The sequence below is a fragment of the Chiloscyllium plagiosum genome, chromosome 2, assembly GCF_004010195.1.
Source record: "Chiloscyllium plagiosum isolate BGI_BamShark_2017 chromosome 2, ASM401019v2, whole genome shotgun sequence".
Taxonomy (NCBI): Eukaryota; Metazoa; Chordata; class Chondrichthyes; order Orectolobiformes; family Hemiscylliidae; genus Chiloscyllium; species Chiloscyllium plagiosum.
The window spans coordinates 138912965-138933802 of record NC_057711.1 but is presented as its reverse complement, the minus strand read 5'-3'; the positions used below and the strand labels follow the sequence as shown (position 1 = coordinate 138933802).

General features: G+C 41.3%; 1 protein-coding gene across 2 annotated transcripts in view; it reads right to left on the bottom strand.

The window, feature by feature from the left end:
• LOC122564384 (tudor domain-containing protein 7-like) overlaps positions 1 to 20838 on the bottom strand; it is a 123672-nt gene that overhangs the window by 83393 nt on the left and 19441 nt on the right. For both annotated transcript variants that reach the window (XM_043719169.1, XM_043719178.1), the window contains exon 4: positions 15463 to 15679. In XM_043719169.1, the coding sequence (XP_043575104.1) occupies positions 15463 to 15679 (217 nt within the window). The remainder of the gene's footprint in view (positions 1 to 15462; positions 15680 to 20838) is intronic.

The following is a 20838-nucleotide window of genomic DNA, read 5'->3' as shown; positions in this document are numbered from 1 at the left end:
CCGCCCCCACCCCACTCCGGCCTATCACAGTCACCTTGACCTCTTTCCACCTATTGCATTTCCAAAGCCCCTCCCCCAAGTCCCTCCTTCCTACCTTTTATCTTAGCCTGCTGGACACACTTTCCTCATTCCTGAAGAAGGGCTTATGCCCGAAACATCGATTCTCCTGTTCCTTGGATGCTGCCTGACCTGCTGCGCTTTTCCAGCAACACATTTTCAGCTCTGATCTCCAGCATCTGCAGTCCTCAATTTCTCCTCCAAGTTTAAACAGCATCTGGGTTGTTATATGAATAGGAAAGGTTTAGAGGAATATGGGGTAAATGGGACTAGATTAGGTTAGGATTTCTGGTCGGCATGGATGAGTTGGACCAAAGAGGCTGTATAACTCTATGACCCTATTATTAGGTGAACTTGGAGGATAGCCTTTTCTTTTGAGATTCATGGATGAGCACTCCCAAATCTGTTCTGTAGCTTTCCACAGTCTTTGTCGAACTTAAATATCCTGTTTCTTAATTTTTCCAATCAAAATGCATAATCCCACATTTGCACACACTAGAGTCCATCTGCTAAGTGTCTGCCCACATCTTAATCAGTCTACTGTATACGCCTCAGCAGACTGAGTCATCCTCACTGTTTGCCTTCACTATTTTAGTGATCTGCAAATTTGGTTACAATACATTCACTTTCTTCATCCAAGTCATTAAATATGTGATCCCAGTGATACAGCACTAGGTTGCCATCCTGAAAATGTCCAGCCCCCCCCCCCTCCAAACACTGTCTTCTATTAGCCAAATCTCAATCCATGCTAATATACAGTACTACTTCCAACACCATGAGATCTTTTCTTATTAAGCATTCTGATGTGTGGCCACTAACCAAACGCATTTGAAAATCCAAATACATTACATTCACAAATTCTAGTAAAGTTGTCAGACATGACTTTTCCTTCATCAAGTCACGTTGGTTCTGCTTGATCATATTATGCATTTCTAAAGCCCTGCTGTTACATTCTTTAAAAAAGACTCTAACACTTTGCATTAACACATGTTAAACTCATGGCCTGTAGTAGCCGGTTTCATGTTTCCTTCTCTTGCAATTTCAAGAGTTTAGAAGAGTGAGCAGTCATCTTGTTGAAACTTGCAAAATTCATGAAGGACTAATCAGAGTAAACACAAAGGACATAATCTTGGAAGGTGGGGGTGGATTAAGAGAGTCTAGTAACAATGAACAAAGCCTCACAATCAAGGCAAGTCATTTAGGACAGTGATGAGAAAGAACTTCTTCACTCAGAGGTTAATGAAGCTTTTCAATTCTCTACCACAGAGGCTCAGTCATTGACTAAGTTAAAGATCAAGGGATTTCTAGACCTTAATGGCATCAAGAGAAATAGGAATGGCAGAAGAAAATGGTTTGGAGATGCCGGTGTTGGGCTGGGGTGTACAAAGTTAAAAATCACAACACCAGGTTATAGTCCAACAGGTTTAATTGGAAGCACACTAGCTATCGGAGCAACGCTCCTTCATCAGGTGATATCACTATCACCTGATGAAGGAGCGTTGCTCCGAAAGCTAGTGTGCTTCCAATTAAACCTGTTGGACTATAACCTGGTGTTGTGTGATTTTTTTAACAGAAGAAAATGGCTTTGTCATGGATGATTAGCACAGGAGGCTTAAGGAGCTGAGTGGCCTACTCCTGCAATGTTTGTCTAGAATTTCAATGCTCCTTTTCAAGTTCATGTGGATATGTCTCAAGACATAAAATGTCCTCTCTTCCCTTGATGTTTTTCATGCAACTTTACAGCATAGAATGTGCAGTATTTACCAGAAATTAGACATCTCATTCAAAAAGCAAATTATAAAGTCAGAGTACTTTGAGTACAGGAGTTGGGATATCATGTTGAGGTTGTACAGGACACTAATGAGACCTTTTCTGAAGTACTGTGTGCCATTCTGGTTGCCTGTTATAGGAAGGATATTATTAAACTAGAGAATTCTAAAAATATTCAGCAGAATGTCATTGGTAATAGAGAATTTGAGATATAAATAATAGACTGGAAAGGCTGGGATTTTTTCCACTGGAGTATAGGTGGTTGCGGGATGACCTTAATGAGGTTTTAATAAAGTCATGAGGCATATAATGTAAATTAAAAGGGTCTTTTCACTGAGGTGGGGGAGTTCAAAACTAGGGGACATATTTTTAAGGTGAGAGAACAAAAATTTTAAAAAGGCATAGGACAACTGTTTTTTTAAGCTGACTGGGGTTTGTGGGTGCTTGAACTGCCAGAGAAAGTGGTGGATGCAGGTACAGGTACAACTTCTAAAAGAGATTAGGATAAGAACATGAATGCAGAGTTTTGCAGAATAAGGGCCAACTGCAGGCAGGTGGGCCGAGTGTAGTTGGTCAGCATGGACTGATTGGACAGATGGGTCTCTTTCCATGCTGTATGACTCTATGGCTCTGACTCTAAAAGCCTGATATTAATAGCAGGAAAATGCATGGATGCATTATGTATATACATGAAAGGGTTATTGAGAACTAGAGTATGACTGGGTTGATTCATCTCAATTTATCAAAGAGAAACTGTTTTGTGAACGTAACTAATCAATCTGTAACTGAGAATTAATGAATGTCGAGTATTTGGAATTTTGGAAAGTCTTCAGGAATTTGTGACACGTTATTAACAGTTTGAAATATTAGTATGATATGAAGGCTGTGAAATTAATCTTTATTCTTTCATGGGATATGGGTGTTCCTGGAAAGGTCTGTATCTCTCACTCATCACAAATTGCCATTCAACTGAGTAGTTTGCAAGGTCATTTCAGAAGCCAGTTAAGAATCAACCCATTGCCATGGAGCTGGAATCATATTTAGGACTGAACAAATAAAACTTCCTTAAAAGGCATGAGAAAACCAGGCAGATGCTAATGAGAACTGATCAGTTTCATAGTCATCACTACTTAAGACTAATCTTCAATTCCAGACAATCATTTTTTTCCAATTTTGGACCTATGTCTACAGGGAACTATTGCCACTACGCCATGCCACACATCCCCTCCCCTCACTTCAATGTCAGCTATGACTTGTTGGTCAAGTGCTGGAATGGTACTGAATCCAAATAACTCAGAAAAGATTGAGACACAGCTGAAAATTGTTGGATGAACAGAGTAGTAAATGGATCATTTTCAATGGCAGGCCAAAATTGACAGGGTATTGCAAAGATCAGGATGTGGGTCTCAGCTATTTACATGAATAGCCGTACTAATAATATGATAAAGGGTCCAAATCAAGACACATTCCAATGTGCTGATCATAGAATGTGAAATCAAGCTATGGGGATGAATAAAATATTTGGGAACAAATAAAAATACAACAGAAAACTAAAATAATTTGCTGTGAAAGGTCAAATAGAAAACATTTTTTTAATGTAGAGAGTCTGGAAAGTGTTATTTAGAGAGACCAGTCTTTTCTTATTCACAAATCACAATCAACATACAGGTACAGTAAGCAATTTGGCAAATGGTAAGGTTGGCTTTTAATAGGTAATGTGCCTACCTCTGAGCCAAAAGGCCTGGGTTTAAGTCTCATCTGCTCCAAACTCATGTCATAACATTTCTCAATAGGTTGCTTTAAAAAAAATAAAAACGTCTTGCCACTGTTCTATCGGACTTTGGCGAGATCTTATTTAGAAACTACATACAATATCCAAGGGAGGATCTGTTTGCATAAGAGAATGCAGCAGATTGATTCCTGAGGATTTGGTCTGGGGAAGTAAGGGGTTGGTTTATGAGGAGGTATTCGAGGGCTGGGGGTGGCAATGGCCAGAGACACAGATAATATTCTGGCGACCTGGGTGAATCCCACCATGGCAAATGTGGAACCTGAATTCAATAATAACTCTAAAATTAAGAGTCTAATGATGACCAATTGTCAGAAAAAATCCATCTGTGACTCATGTTCTTTAAAGAAACTGCTGCCCCTTACCTGGTCTGCCCTCCATACAACTCCAGACTCTCAGCAATGTGATTGACTCTGAACTGTCCTCTGGGCAATTAAGGATGGGCAATAAACGCTGGCCTGGCCAGCTACACCCATAGTAGACAAAGTCTATATTCCTAGGGTTTTAAAACACGAGATGACCGAATCAAAATATATTTAAATTCTGATGGGTACTGTGAATCAACCAACAGCATGTGGACTGCAGCTGTTCAAGAAGGCAGCTCACCAACACCTTCTCAAAGGCACCTGGGAAAAGGAAATAAATGCTGGCCAGCTAGTGACGCTCACATTCCATGGGTGAATTTAATAAAATCACTGTGGCCGGATGGATTGTATCCCTGACTATTAAAGGAAGACAGGAAGGAAATAGTGGATTAAAAATATGAAAACTGCAGATGCTGGAAATCAGAAACAAAATCAAAAAACAGGATTGCTGAAAAAACTCAGCAGGTCTGGAAGTCTCTGTGGGGGGAAATCAGACTTCAAGTTTCGGGTCCTGAAATGTCAACTCAGGAACTCAAATGTCCCCAAAGAAATATCGAATGCTTTTAGGATCTTGTTCCAATTTTCATTCGATACAAATGCAGTACAAAAGGACTGGAGGTCAGCAAACATTGTATCATTGTTTGAAAAACATTAATGGGACAGACCAGAAATCTACCATTCAGACTGATTTTGCTGGTGGACAAATTATCAGAATCATTCTGACAGATAGGATAAGTGGTCATTTTGAAAATAAATAATTAATTAGCAACAGTCTGCACGTTTTTGTGAAGGGAAGGTCTTACAAACTTAACTATTTGGAGGAAGGAACAAGGAAGACCGGTGAGGGCACTGCAGTGAATTTTGTCGACAGGAATTTTCCTATGACAGGTCCCACATGACAGACTGGTCAGAAAAGTAAAAGCTCCATGGGATATTGAGGGTTTTGGAAACTTAGATTCAAAACTATCTCAGTTACAGGAAACAATTGTAAACAAAGCATAATCTCATTACTCATACATCCTATTCCCATCAATAAATCATACCTTTCTGTTAGATTTGCAGATTAATTGCTATACCTGCATTTTAACATTCTGCAACTTACACACTAGGATACCCACATCTCTTCTGTGCCTAAGTTCTGCAACCTATCATTTAGGTAATATGCTTATTTGAAAAATTTCTTGTGCTAAAATCAACAATTTCATACTTTTCCACATGGTACTCTATTTGCCAGATCTTAGTCCACACACAATCTATTTACATTCCTTTTTTTAGCATCCTTATTCCTCTTCCCAAGTCACTTCACTACCAATCTTTGTGTCATCAACAAATTTAGTTACTACACCTTCAATCCCTTCATCCAAATCATTGATCTAAAATGTAAAGAACCCAACATCTTCCCTCTGTGGCATACCACTTGTGATATGCTGCCAACCTGAAGCGCCATATATTTCTCTGCTCTGTTTCCTGTTAGCAGTGAATCTTCTATCCATGTCAAATGTTTCCTAATGCACCATGGGCTTCTAATTTCTGCAATAACTTTTAATGTGGCACCTTACCAATTGCTTTCTGGAAATGTAAATGCAACAGTTTTTCAGCAGCAGCAGCAACTCGAAGGGCAGGAGCTTGGACCAGGGGCCTGCCAGAAGCGGTGAGTCACTGATTTGAGCTTTCATATTTGAAGTCAGAGAGCAGAGGTTTCTGGGAAAGGAGGGACTTCTTATTTTTTATTTCCGTCCAGCTATATAAGTCAGTGTTTTCTCAACCCGAGATCCTACCTTTGCAGGGCCTCCCACCGAACTGCCTCCTCTAACCTTAAAGACTAGGGACAAATCAGCTAAGCGCCTCTTCTTTTTTACTTTGTGATAAGGGGATGAGCAGGAATGGCAGTGCAGGGAGAGCAATGTTCCTCCTGCATGATGTTTGAGATGAGGGACGCCATTAGTGTTCCAAGTACATCTGCGGGAAGAGCACCCAACTATCACTCCTCCAAGATTGTGTTAGGGAACTGGAGCAAGAGCAGGATGAACTTCAGATCATTTGGGAGGCAGAGGCTGTGATAGATAAGAGTTACAGGGAAGTGGCTACTCCTAAGCACAAAGAAAGCTGGGTGACTGTTCGAAGGGGGAAAAATAAAGAGTCAGTGGACAGATCCCCAGTGGTCATTCCCCTGAAAAACATGCATACCGTTTTGGATACTGTTGAGGGGAACAACTTCCCAGGGGTATGCAGTGGGGCCCAGGTCTCTGGCACAGAACCTGTCCCTGTTGCGCAGAGGGGAAGGAGGGAAAGGAGGAGAGTGTTAGTCATTGGGGACTCAATAGTTAGAGGCTCAGACAGAAGATTTGTTGGGAACAAACGAGACTCACGGTTGATGTGTTGCCTCCCAGGTGCCAGGGTCCGTCATGTCTCGGATTGTATCTTTGGGGTCCTGAAGGGAGAGGGTGACCAGCCTCAAGTCATGGTCCATGTAGGGACCAACGACGTAGGTAGAAAGAGCGGTAGGGATGTAAGGCAGGATTTCAGGGAGCTAGGGTGGAAGCTCAGAGCTACAATAAACAGAGTTGTTATCCCTGTTTGTTACCTGTGCCATGTCATAGCAAAGCAAGGAATAGGGAGAGATATCAGCTAAACACGTGGCTGCAAGAATGGTGCAGGATGGAGGGTTTCAGGTACTGGGATAATTGGGGCTCATTCTGGGTAAGGTGGGACCTGTACAAACAGGACGGTCTTCACTTGAATCAGAGGGGTACTAATATCCTGGGTGGGAAATTTGCTGGTGCTATTTGTGTGGGTTTAAACTAGCTAAGCAGGGGGATGGGAACCGGAGGTATAGTTGCAGTGGACAGAAGGCTGAGAGTAGGGAGGACAGATACAGGATTTCAGGGTCACAGAAATGTGCTGGCAGACAACAAACTGGTTTGAAGTGTGTCTACTTCAACGCCAGAAGTATCCAAAATAAGGTAGGTGAGCTTGCAGCATGGATAGGTACCTGGGACTTCGATGTTGTGGCCATTTCGGAGACATGGATAGAGCAGAGTGAGGAATGGATGTTGCAGGTTTCAGGGTTTAGATCTTTCATTGAGAACAGGCAAGGTGGTAAGGCGTGGCCTTGTTAGTCAAGGAGAGTATAACGGTGGCTGAGAGAACTTTTGACGAGGACTCGTCTACCGAGGTAGTGTGGGCTGAGGTTACAAACAGGAGAGGTCACACTGCTTGGAGTTTTTTTTATATAGGCTTCCGCAGAGTTCCAGGGAGGTGGAAGAGAGGATTGGCAAAACTATTCTGGGTAGGAGTGAAAGGAACTGGGTTGAAAATGTGTTGCTGGAAAATCGCAGCAGGTCAGGCAGCATCCAAGGAGCAGGAGAATCGTCGTTTCGGACATGAGCCCTTCTTCAGGAATGGAACTGGGTGGTCATTATGGGGGACTTGAACTTCCCCAACATTGACTGGAAATGCTATAATTCTAGTACGTCGGATGGATCAGTTTTTGTCCAGTGTGTACAGGAGGGTTTCCTGACACAATATGTAGAAGGGCCGACAAGAGGAGAGGCCACATTGGATCTGGTGCTTGGTAATGAACCAGATCAGGTGTTTGATTTAGTTGTGAGTGAACACTTTGGAGAGAGTGACCATAATCCCATTGCTGGATCAGTGGTGCTGGAAGAGCACAGCAATTTAGGCAGCATCCGACGAGCAGCAAAATCGACGTTTCGGGCAAAAGCCCTTCATCAGGAATAATCCCATTGCGTTTAGTTTAGCGATGGAAAGGGATAGGTACATGCCACAGGTCACGAGTTATTGATGGGGCAAGGGCAGGGATAGGTACATGCCACAGTTCAAGAGTTATTGATGGGGCAAGGGCAATTATAATGTGATTAGGCAATAATTAGGATGCATAGAACGGGGTGGAAAAATGCAAGGGATGCAGACAATGGAAATGTGGGGCTGGTTTAAGGAACAGATATTGCGTGCCCTTAATAGATACGTCCCTGTCAGGCAGGGAGGAAGGTAAGGGAACCATGGTTTACTACAGAAATTGCACCTCTTGTTAAGCAGAAGGAGGCTTATGTGTTGATGAGGCAAGATGGTTCAGATGAGGCGATGGAGAGTTACAGATCAGCTCAGAAGGATTTAAAGAGAGTGTTAAGAAGAGCAAAGAGAGGACACGAGCAGTCTTTAGCAAATAGAATAAAGGAGAACCCGAAATAGGTACGTGAGGAATAAAAGAATGACAAGGATAGGAATAGGGCCAGCCAAAGACAGAAGTGGGAAGTTGAGTGTGGACCCTGTGGAGAGGTGCTAAACGAACATTTCTCATCGGTTTTCACTCAAGAAAAGGAGAGTATTGTAGAGGAGAAGAATGAGGTCAGAGATATTAGATAAGAAAGGATCGAGGTTAGTCACCAACAGGTGTTATCAATTAGAGAAGGAGTGAAAGTAGACAAGTCCCCTAGGCCGGGATTTTCTGGCAAGTTAGGGAGGAGATAGCAGAGCCTTTGGGCTTTGATTTTTGAGTCATCATCTACAGGTTCAATACCAGAGGACTGGAGAATTGCAAATGTTGTGCCCTTGTTCAAGAAGGACAGTAGAGATGACCCAGGTAATTATAGACCAGTGAGCCTTACTTCTGTTGTAGGAAAGGTTTTGGAAAATATTATAAGAGTTAAGATTTATAATCATCTAGTAAGCAACAATTTGATTTCAGATAGTCAACATGGTTTCGTCAAGGGCAGGTCATGTCTCACAAACCTGAGTTTTTTGAGGAGGTGACCAAGCATGTAGACGAGGGTAGGGCAGTTGATGTGGTATACATGGATTCAGTGAAGCCTTTGATCAGGTTCCACATGGTAGGCTGTTGGAGAAAATGCAGAGGCATGGAATGGAGGATGATTTAGCAGTTTGGATTAGAAACTGGTTTCTGAAAGAAGGCAGAGAGTGGTGCTAGATGGAAAGTATTCAGCCTGGAGTCTGGTTACGAGTGGCCTGTTTTGGGACCACTACTGTTTGTCATTTTCATAAGTGACTTAGACCTAGGCATAAGTGGATGGATTAGTAAATTTGCAGACTAAAGTCGGTGGAGTAGTGGACGGTGTGGAAGAATGTTACAGGTTACAGAGGAACTTAGATAAACTGCAGAATTGGGCTGAGATACAGTTAATTTGAGGTGATGCACTTTGGGAAGAATAACAGGAAGGCAGAGAACTGGATCAATGGAAAGAGTTTTGGTAGTGTGGATGTGCAGAGGGATCTTGGAGTCCATGTACATAGATCCCTGAAAGTTGCCACCCAGGTTGATAGTGCTGTTAAGAAGGCATACGGTGTGTTAGGTTTCATTCGTAGAGGGATTGAGATCCGGAGCCGCAATATCATGCTGCAACTATACAAAACGCTAGTGCGGCCACACTTGGAATATTGTGTACAGTTCTGGTCGCCATATTTCGGGAAGGATGTGGAAGCATTGGAAAAGGTGCAAAGGAGATTTACCAGGATGTTGCCTGGTCTGGAGGGAATGTCTTATGAGGAAAGGCTGAGACACTTGGGTCTGTTCTCACTGGCAAGGCAGCGGCAAAGAGGGGATTTGATAGAGACATACAAGATGATCAGAGGATTAGCTAGGGTAGATAGTGAAAGTCTTTTTCCGAGGATGATGATGTCAGCTTGTACGAGGGGGCATAACTCCAAATTGGGGGGAGATAGATTTAAGACAGACATCAGAGGCAGGTTCTTTACACAGAGAGTGGTAAGGGCGTAGACTGCCCTACCTGCTAATGTAGTCAACTCAGCCACATTAGGGAGATTTAAACAATCCTTGGATAAGCACATGGATGATGATGGGACGGGGGGGTTGAGCTGAGAATAGGTCGGTGCAACATTGAGGGCCGAAGGGCCTGTTCTGCGCTGTATTGTTTGAAATCTATTGGTTCCCCTTCACCTACAACACAAATCACTTCTTCAAAGAACTTCAAAATATGAATTCCTTTGATATGTTGACTCTACCCTATTGCCCTGAAATTATACAAATATCCTCTTGTAACATTTTTGAAAGGTGTCAAGCTAACTGCCTTGTCAATTGCTGCTTTCTGCCTCCTCTCTATGAATAAACATGTTACATTCGCTATTTTTCAAACAAGTAACCTTCCCTGAATGTCATGTTTTTTGGAAAATTAAAACCAACGCGTCAACTGTTTCACTGGCTACTTTTGTTTTTAAGATGGATGAAATCTATCAACATGTGGGGGCTTATTAGAACTGCGAGTAAACAATTTACTCAGTACTCCATCCCTGTTAATTTGAATTTTCTTGAGTTCCTTCTAATTCTTTTTCATTCCTGGGATGCTATTTGTATACTGTAGAGAGAAGACTGATGCAAAATCTCTATTCAATTCACCTGTCATCTCTTTATCTTGCATTACTAACTCCCCAGACTCATTTTCTTATGGACACTAATTTTGTTAACTTTTGTTTTAAAGTTAGCTGGAATTTTTCCTGTTAATTTTTGGCTCACTTCTTTCCTCCTTATTAATTTTTTCAGGAATTCTTTTCTTTGAGTCTGATACTATCTTTGACATTCTTAGTGAATCATGGATGGCGAGTCCATCCTTGAGAATCTTTTTTGTTGGACCATACAAGTTCTGCACTTCCTGGAATATCCCTTAACCTAATTTGCGAGCTCACTTCTGCCAGCTCTACTTTCGTGCCCTTATACTTCAAAATAGTAATCTCTGACCCATAATTCTCTCCCTTAAATTGCATGTGAAATTCTATGACATTATGGTCACTACAGTACAGAGGCACTTTCACTCAGAGGTCAGTAATTAATCAATTCCTAAAGATTCAATGCATGAGACTCAACCAGAAAGCAAGCTATGTTAAAATGGGAAATGGCACTTTAAATGACAAGCAAGGATATAAAAAGGAACCAACTCTGAAGTGAAAAGAAATAAAAGAGGGTAAACTTAAAATGGTAACACTCCAAACATTAAAATCTCAATTAAGATGCGAGTTTAATTGACAGGAGCTGACAGTGTAACCACAATTTCAGAGGCCTAAAATGACAACAAACAGCTTGCCAACAGCTTTTTAAAGCGTTACGATCAGAGGTTATTCTTTGTGATTGTAGAGTTTGTTGCAAGCTTGCTAATAACGAATGAGATCATAACTTAGTACCAACCCAAAAAAGCACGTTAAGATAAGGTTCCGAATGAGAGCATAAAACAATAACAACATGCTGTTATTCAAGATAGATGCTGTCCATCTGGGAGATGCTGAGCATTTTGCACATTTGATTCATTTAGCCATGTGACTATGTTGATCTGTTCAAAAAGACTAGCATGGAAGAACAAAATCTAACAGCATTAATACAATTTGCATTGAAATAGAAGGGCAAACTAAAAGGAAATGTATTCAGCATATTGTGTGATCAACAAATCTTCATCATTGAAAACAGGTACAAACAAGTGTGTTGCTACAGTGGGACAGTTGAAGCCCAATTATGCCATCTATGTAATTAAAAAGACTAATCCAGTTAACAGCAAAAAGCTTTTAAATGGGTCATGCAAACTTTTGTGCACTTTGGCCAAAAAGTGATTCATGCCTACTTTGCATATTTTTTTAAAAAGCTGTTGGGCCAGATATGCAGTTACAACTGAATATTTGCTAAGGGTGGATTTAGTAGACAATTCCAATGGATTTAGTCAGATCATACTGGTTAAATACAAGCTCACACTGCTTATTGCCACACTGACCTCTGGGTTACACTACACTATTCACAAGCCTGTTCTTTCCACGAAATGCAATGCTGCACTCATGTGGAATGAACTGCCAGAGCAAGTGGTAGGTGCAGGTACAGTTACAACATTTAAAAGACATTTGGAGAGGTACATGAATAGGAAAGGTTTAAAGGGATACGGGTCAAATGCAAGCAAGTGGGTCTAATTTAGTTTGGGAAACTTGGTCAGCATGGACGTTTTGGAACAAAGGGTCGGTTTCTGTCCGGTTTGACTTGAAAACTCATGTTTCAACATATTTACTTCGGTACTAGAGATTTTGCAAATCAATTTTCAATGTAAAAGATCTTAATTTCAATAGTGCATCCATGAGTTTTTGTTGGATAAACTTCAAAAACTCATGGATGCACTACTGAAATTAAGATCTTTTACATTGAAAATTGATTTGCAAAATCTTTAGTTCCGAAGTAAATAAGTTGAAACACGAGTTTTCAAGTCAAGTACAAAAACAATTCAAATAGGATGAAATACATTTAATAAATTATAGCAAAACCTAAATATGCTATATGCTGAGTAAATTCTGCAGTTATTTTCCAGCTCCTGCAGCCAGTGAATGATCTGCACATAGCAGATACTGAAAAATTAGATGCTCCGAGTAGAGAACACCTCCCCTTAGATTTTCTTTCATTTGCTGAGCCTAGGTGAGCATCTGCTACAGGAATAAGAAACATTTCTGGATTTTCACTTCCAGATAGAATATTCTCCCAGTAAGAAACAGTAATTCATCTCAAATATAAACTACATTCAACAGCCATTAAATTTATAACTTAAAGCCTATTTGGTTCCGATGAAGTTAAGGCTACGCTGCCTTATAAAGTTGTTATCGTTGATTTGCATCCAAACTTCATATAACTGAATATGCTGATATCTTTTCTAATAAAAAAAACTATTAATCTCTGTTTTAGAACTCAATTGATGAGACGTGAACTGCTATTCATTGAAGAGACTTCGAACTTACACAACACTAAGTGTGAATAAATGTTTCTGAATTTTATTCCTGACAGCCCAACAATTAGATCCAGTTCTATGTCCTTTATTCATAGACTCCTCAAGCCAGTGAAAATTGTTCCAAAACGGTCTAGCTTATTTCTTGTACTAGTCATCTTAAAACCTTCAATCAAATCATCCTTCAACCTTCTAAATTTCGAGAATACAATTCAAGTTTGTATAATCTATCTTCATAATTTAGTCTATCAAGTCCAGATATCATTTTGATAAATTAGGGTGAGGCAATGGTGTTAATGGTGATGTAACTCTAATTCAATAAAAATCTTGAAATTAAAAGCTGGCCAAGTGGCAACCATGGTCAACCGCTGTTGATCATCATACCTCAGAGTCATAGAGTCATCGAGATGTACAGCAAGGAAATAGACCTTTCGGTCCAACCCGTCCATGCCGACCAGATATCCCAACCCAATCTAGTCCCACCTGCCAGCACCAAGCCGATATCCCTCCAAACCCTTCCTATTCATATACCCATCCAAATGCCTCTTAAATGCTGCAATTGTACCAGCCTCCACCACTTCCTCTGGCAAGTCATTCCATACACGTACCACCCTCTGTGTGAAAAGGTTGCCCCATAGGTCTCTTTTATATATTTCCCCCCTCACCCTAAACCTATACCCTCTAGTTCTGGACTCCCCAACCCCAGGGAAAACACTTTGTCTATTTATCCTATCCATGCCCCTCATGATTTTGTAAACCTCTGTAAGGTCACCCCTCAGCCTCCAACTCTCTGGGGAAAACAGCCCCAACCTGCTCAGCCTCTCCCTATAGCTCAAATCCTCCAACCCTGGCAAAAGCTTTTCTGAACCCTTTCAAGTTTCACAACATCTTTCCGATAAGAAGGAGACCAGAATTGCACGCAATATTCCAACAGTGGTCTAACTAATGTCCTGTACAGCTGCAACACGACCTCCCAACTCCTATACGCAATACTCTGACCAATAAAGGAAAGCATACCGAACGCCTTTTTCACTATCCTATCTACCTGCGACTCCACTTTCAAGGAGCTATGAACCTGCACTCCGAGGTCTCTTTGTTAGACACCATTAAGTGTCTAAGTCCTGCTAAGATTTGCTTTCCCAAAATGCAGCACCTTGCATTTATCTGAATTAAACCCCATCTGCCACTCCTCAGCCCATTGGCCCAGCTGGTCCAGATCCTGTTGTAATCTGAGGTAACCCTCTTCACTGTCTACTACACCTCCAATTTTGGTGTCATCTGCAAACTTACTAACTGTACCTCTTATGCTCACATCCAAATCATTTATACAAATGACGAAAGGTTGTGAACCCAGCACCGATCCTTGTGGCACTCTATTGGTCACAGGCATCCAGTCTGAAAAGCAACCCTCTACCACCACCCTCTGTCTTCTACCTTTGAGCCAGTTCCATATCCAAATGGCTAGTTCTCCCTGTATTCCGTGAGATCTAACATTGCTACTCAGTCTCCCATGGGGAACCTTGTCGAATGCCTTCCTGAAGTTCGTATAGATCACGTCCACCATTCTGCCCTCATCAAGCCTCTTTCTTACTTCAAAAAATTCAATCAACTATATGAGACATGATTTCCCATGCTCAAAGCCATGTTGACTTTCTCTAATCAGTCTTTGCCTTTCCAAATACATGCACACCCTGCCCATCAGGATTCCCTCCAACAAGGTCAGTTCCCTGGCTTGTCCTTACCGCCCTTCTTAAACAGTGGCACGACATTAGGCAACCTCCAGTCTTCCGACACTTCACTTGTGACTATTGATGATACAAATATCTCAGCAAAGGGCCCAGTAATGACTTCCCTCGCTTCCCGCAGAGTTCTAGGATACACCTGATCAGGTCCTGGGGATTTATCCACTTTTATGCATTTCAAGACATCCAGCACTTCCTCCTCTAAAATATGGGCATTTTTTCAAGATGTCACCATCTGTTTCCCTACATTCTATATCTTTCATGTTCTTTTCCACAGTAAACATTGATGCAAAGTACTCGTTTAGTATCTCCCTCATCGCCTGCGGTTCCATACAAAGGCTGCCTTGCTGATCTTTGAGGGTCCCATTCTCTCCTTTGTTACCCTTTTGTCCTTAAAGTATTTGTAAAAACCCTTTGGATTCTCCTTAATTCTATTTGCCAAAGCTACCTCTGTCCCCTGTTTACCCTCCTGACTTCCCTCTTAAGTATACTCCTACTGCCTTTAGACTCGAAGGATAATTCGATCTACCCTGTCTATATCTGACAAATGTTTCCTTCTTTTTCTTAACCAAACTCTCAATGTCCTTAGTCATCCAGCATTCCCTCCACCTACCAGTCTTTCCTTTCACCCTAAAGGAACATACTTTCTCTGGACTCTTGTTGTTTCATTTCTGAAGGCTTCCCATTTTCCAGCCGTCCATTTACCTGTGAACATCTACCCCCAGTCAGCTTTTGAAAATTCTTGCCTAATACCATAAAAATTAGCTTTCCTCCAATTCAGAAATTCAATTGTTAGATCTGGTCTATCCTTTCCCATCACTATTTTAAAACTAATCAAATTATGGTCTGCAACCTTAGAGGTTAACTGGGCCCTGCTGTTCAAACTTTCACAAGTTACAATCTACCAAGCTAAATAGTTAGCTGTTCAATACAAGACGTTCCCGCTGTTCAAACATGTGATCTTCCCTTTAACTCTTTTAATGAATGATGATATTAAATATTACCTATTGATGGTAACAGGCAGAGGTTTATGAATTGAAGCATCCTTCAGTATACCAGCAATTGGGACGTGTATTTTAGAATCTGAAAGCACATCTCTTCCCAAACCAGGTTTTGCTCCTTGCACACTTCCTTTTCCTCTTGTAGGCATTGGAGTCCTGCGGCTTCCTTTGCCTGGCTGGTTAGTACACTCCGGTTGCCTTAAAGTTGCTTTAGGTTTGCCTGTAGGAAGGAAGATGACATGTCTGTATTAATGCAAAGACAATTGCTTTTTGCAAAACCATAAGGAGAAATGGTGATCGCCAACAGATCAATAAAGCAAATTAACAAGCAAATACATTTCAGTGTTTGGTCAGAAGGAGATTACAAACTGCTTGAATCATGTGATAGACTCAATGTGTTTCCCAATGTAACTAAGGTCACAAAGAAACAGCCAGATCAAATCCATGAACAGCAACTTCAAAGCAGAAAGCTATTTTTCCCTTGCCTCCCATTATTCCAGAGATAGATTAACATCACGCTGACAGTGCATAAAATTTGGCAATCATTTGAGCCAACATTCCCCACAGAATTGTGAGAACAAAGCCAAACACCTGAATGTGGTTTGCGAAAGATGCTTGCAAATCAATACATGAGCACTTTGCAAGTATGGTAACACATTCTAATTTGTCTCTCATTTATTACAAATGTTACTCATTTACTCCAGAAAAAGATAAGATCTGTCAAAATGCCTTTTATTTCTTGCATTATATCTACATTAATTTGTATTTAAATATAAACAGATTATTTTGCCCTGAAGCACCTGCCTACTGCTTTCTGCATCCCCTAAGTCCAGTGTAAGAAGCAGTGATCTGGAGGGTGACTCAAACCACCTAAACATCAGCCAATTACTGACTGCAAACCAGAAACCCAACACAACCCCACTTGGACCCTTATAGGGGAAACCTTCATCTACATTGTATACCATGGTATGAACTTTGAGGTGCACTATGTAGGAATTACATCCAAACAGTCATCGGACATAGGGTGGCATGGTGATTCAGTGGCTACCACTGCTGTCTCTGGGCACCAAGGACTCAGGTTCAATTCCATCCTCACAAGACTATGCAGAAGCCACCCAATGTCTTTGCAGGTTTTTTTCTAGGTGCTCCGATTTTCTTCCGCAACTATGCATAGGCTGGGTGGATTAGCCATGGGAAACGCAGGGTTACAGGGATAGAGTAGTAGTGGGTGGGTCTTAGTGGGATACTCTTTGGAGGATTGGTGTGAACTCAATGGGCCTGCTTCCACACAGTAGGGATTCTATGATTTATGTTTTAATAATGTTTTAAAGGCAGATTATGGAAGTAACAAAGAATATAATAAGACAAATAAACAGCTCAGTGCCTTAAATTCAATTAGACGTTCACAGATTAACAGTGAGATTTTTACAGGTAAAAGATTTATGAATGGTATTGTTTGACTGCTTGTAATCTTCACCCCCAAGTGTTTGATTAGATTAGATTAGATTAGATTCCCTAAAGTATGGAAATAGGCTCTTCGGCCCATCAAGTCCACACCGACACTCCAAAGAGCAACCCACCCAGACCCATTCCCCTATATTTACCCCTAACTAACACACCTAACACCATGGGCAATTTAGCATGGCCAATCCATCTGACCTGCACATCTTTGGATTGTGGGAGGAAACTGCAGCACCCAGAGGAAACCCATGCAGACATGGGGAAAATGTGCAAACTCCACACAGTCGCCCAAGGTGGGAATCGAACCCGGGTCCCTGGCATTGTAAGGCAGCAGTGCTAACCACTGAGCTGCTGTGTTAAAACCCAGTAACAGACAAAAAAACTCTTGCATTTATGTGGTGCTTTTAACATCTTTAGAACAACTCAATGAAGTTACTTTATAACATAGGCAAATACTGGAGCCCATTTACGCTCTGTAACAAATGGTTAAAATTTACTCCCATTTATTCTGTTTGAAGAACATGGCCAGGATATTTGAAGAAACTCTCCTGCTACTCTGGATCTTTGCAAATGATTTCTTAGTCCAATTAAATAGATTAAAATATGGGAGTAATCTGCCATATATCCTTGAATATAAATCTTGAGCATACAGGAATCGAAGGACGCAAATATACCAGCACATGAGATGCTTGGCAAAATAATTTGATCTGCCCCTTGTACAGACAAATAAAGCCGAATTTTTCTTTGCACAAACAATTCCCACTGACATTCAAAAGAACACTGACAAGCTCAGCCTCCTAGTTCCATAGGAAGCAACATAGTGTGCAAGAAATTAACCTGCATACAAACTTGAGCAGCCAAAAACAATTCTGATGCTATCATTTTCATTAGAACTGTAATGGACCTCCAAAGAAATTTATGTCAAAGCTAAACAGGACAATAAAATGCTTATTTTTATTCAAATAAAAACTACTTTCGAAGTGAAGGACTGGGCAAAACATTTTTCAAGCAACTCATTGAATCATGAAAAATCCATTACATTTATTGACTAAATCCCTGAAGCCAAAACGAAGAACTTCAAGATGGTCCCAAAAGAGGATTCCACCAAGAGGATCACTTGGGAAACTAGAAGGGCAAATCAGGGTTGCGGTCAGTCAACTGTGAATTAAAGCCAAGTGCCCAATAGCATGTTCATCTCTCCAACCTATTGGAAATATGGCATCTTACAATACAGTGCACACATTTTTGGCATTCATTAAAAGGAATACTTTGAATAACCAAATCAAGAAAGGTAGTTTTAAGGATAGCTTGAAATAAGAGACATCTGACAATAATGTTCACATGCATGCAACTGTGAAGGGAGGAAAAACTAACTTGCGCCTTTCTTACCACCAGATGAATGAAAGATAGGAACGTAATTAACTCATTCCATACACTGCAAATTCCAAGTTACCTGCATCGCAAACATTAGGCAACAGGTGAAGTTTTTCTGAATTGGCTGGCCTTCAAATGTACTTCAAACTAAAATGGTCCTCATCAGCTTTGAGAGAGCTGTATCATTGGTCAGACCATATCATACATGTAGAACTTGCTTTATATTGTGGCTTATAAATCTGCATTGCCATCATGACATGTCTTGACAAACCCACACTAAACAGTACGGTGGCTCAGTAGTTGGAACTGCTGCCTCATAGCACCAGGGTCCCATGTTCAATTTAAGCCTCGGGTGACTGTCTGTGCGGAGTTTGCACATTCTCCCATGTCTGAGTGGGTTTCCTCCAGTTTCCTCCCACAGTCCAAAGATGTGCAGGTCAGGTGAATTGGCTATGTTAAATTACCCATAGAGTTAGGTGCATTAGACAGAGGGGGGTGGGTTGCTCATCGGACGGTTGGTGTGGACTTATTAGGCCAAAGGGCCTGTTTCCACACTGCAGGAAATCTAATCTAATCTAAACTTGGGCTATGTGGTGCAACACTGCCTCCCAGGAATAGATATTTATAAACTTGCATCTTGTAGACGGTAGGTGATTGGTGAGTAGAAATTACTTTGTTTTGACACAAGTCACTGGATAACGCATCCAAGTAATTCCCCTTCAAAATTTCAGATCCTAATACAGATTGATTCAATTGCTCACATCAATAATTCAACTGTCAGAATTCTAACCTCTCAATTGAGTGTTTGTTTTTATTTACGACTGGAACAATTTTTGTTGCCCATCTCTAATTATCCTCAAGATGGTGGTGAGTCATTTTCTTGAACCAGTATAGTCCACTTCGTGTACATAGACAGACAATGACATTAGGGAGGAGTTCCAGGATCTTGACGCAGCAACACTGAAGGAACATTGATCGATTTCCAAGTCAGAATGGCTCGAGTGAAACATTTAAGTGATAATATTGCAACATTGCTGCTGCCTTCCAGATGGAAGTAGTCACGAGTTTGGGGGGGTGCTGTCTTGGGGAACTTCTGCAGTGCATCATGTTGATGGTACACACAGTTGTGACTGTCTGCTGAAGGGGAAGGGAATGAACATTTCTGCATGCGGTGCCAATCAAATGAGCTGCTTTACCTTAGATAGTGTCAAGTTTCTTCAGTAATACTGGAGCTGTATTCATCCAGGCAACTGGGGAGCATTCCATCACCTGAATTGTGCCTTGAAGATGGGACAGTTTTTGGTGAGTCAGGAGGTTAGTTACACACTACAGACCAACACCGGCATCTCCAAATCATGACTAAAGGCGAGTTACACTCTGCAGGATTCTTTGCTTCTGACCTGAGCTTGCAGTCACAGTATTTATATGGCTAGTCCAGTTTTGCTCCTGGCCCATTGTAACCTCCTGGATGTTGATACTGGAGTATTCAGTTATCAAAATGCCACTGAATGCAATGGGGCAAAGGTTATATTTTCCCACGGCACTTGTATAGAGTGAATGGTTACAAGGCAAGCACCTATTACATCGAGTTCCATAGAGTACTGTTAAGATCCCAAAAGTGAAGGAGCTAGGTTGCAACATACTGCTCACAAAGAAGAAACTGAGCACAATCTTGAAGATGATTAAGGCTCATCACTTGTCCCCTGGACTTCCAACTGTTGTGGTGATGCATGCTGCATCTCAAGTTGCTGCACTTCATCAGAAATACATTATGACGTGATTTACAAAATTCTAGAGTATAAATCTTCTTACAACTTTTTTATTCATTTGTGGGATGTGGGCATCACTGGGCATATTTGTTACTAATCTCCAGTTGCCTTTGAGAACATCATAGTCAGCTGCCTTCTTGAACCATTTCTGATTCTAAGGTGCGATTCTGAGAGCATGGCTATGTCAGGTAGTTGTTTGACCAGTGCATGAGACAACTCTCCCAATTTTGGCACTAGTTCCCAGCTGTTAATAAGGATGACGTTGCCGGGTCGACAGGGCTGTTTCTGCAGTTGTTTTTTCTGCTGCCATGTGATCCATCCAGTTTCATTTCTTTGAGACTTTGTAGCGATTGATCCAACTGAATGGCTTGCTCAGAGTCAACCACATTGCTGTGGATCTGGAGACACATACAGGCCAGACTCTCCTAAGGGTGACAGATGTCCTTCTCTGAAGGACATCAGTGAACCAGATGGGTTTTTCCAACAATCGATGATGATTTCATGGTCATCAGTCGGTTATTAATTCCAGTTTTTTTCAAAATTGATTTCAAATTCCATCATCGGCCATGGCAGGATTCAAACCCCATTCTCCAGAACATTAGCTGAGTTTCCAGATTAATTGTCTCACGATAATACCACTAGGCCAATGCCTTCCCATGGAGAAAGTGAGGTCTGCAGACGCTGGAGATCAAAGCTGAAACTTTATTGCTGGAACAGCACAGCAGGTCAGACAGCATCTAGGGAACAGAAGATTCGACGTTTCGGGCACATGCAC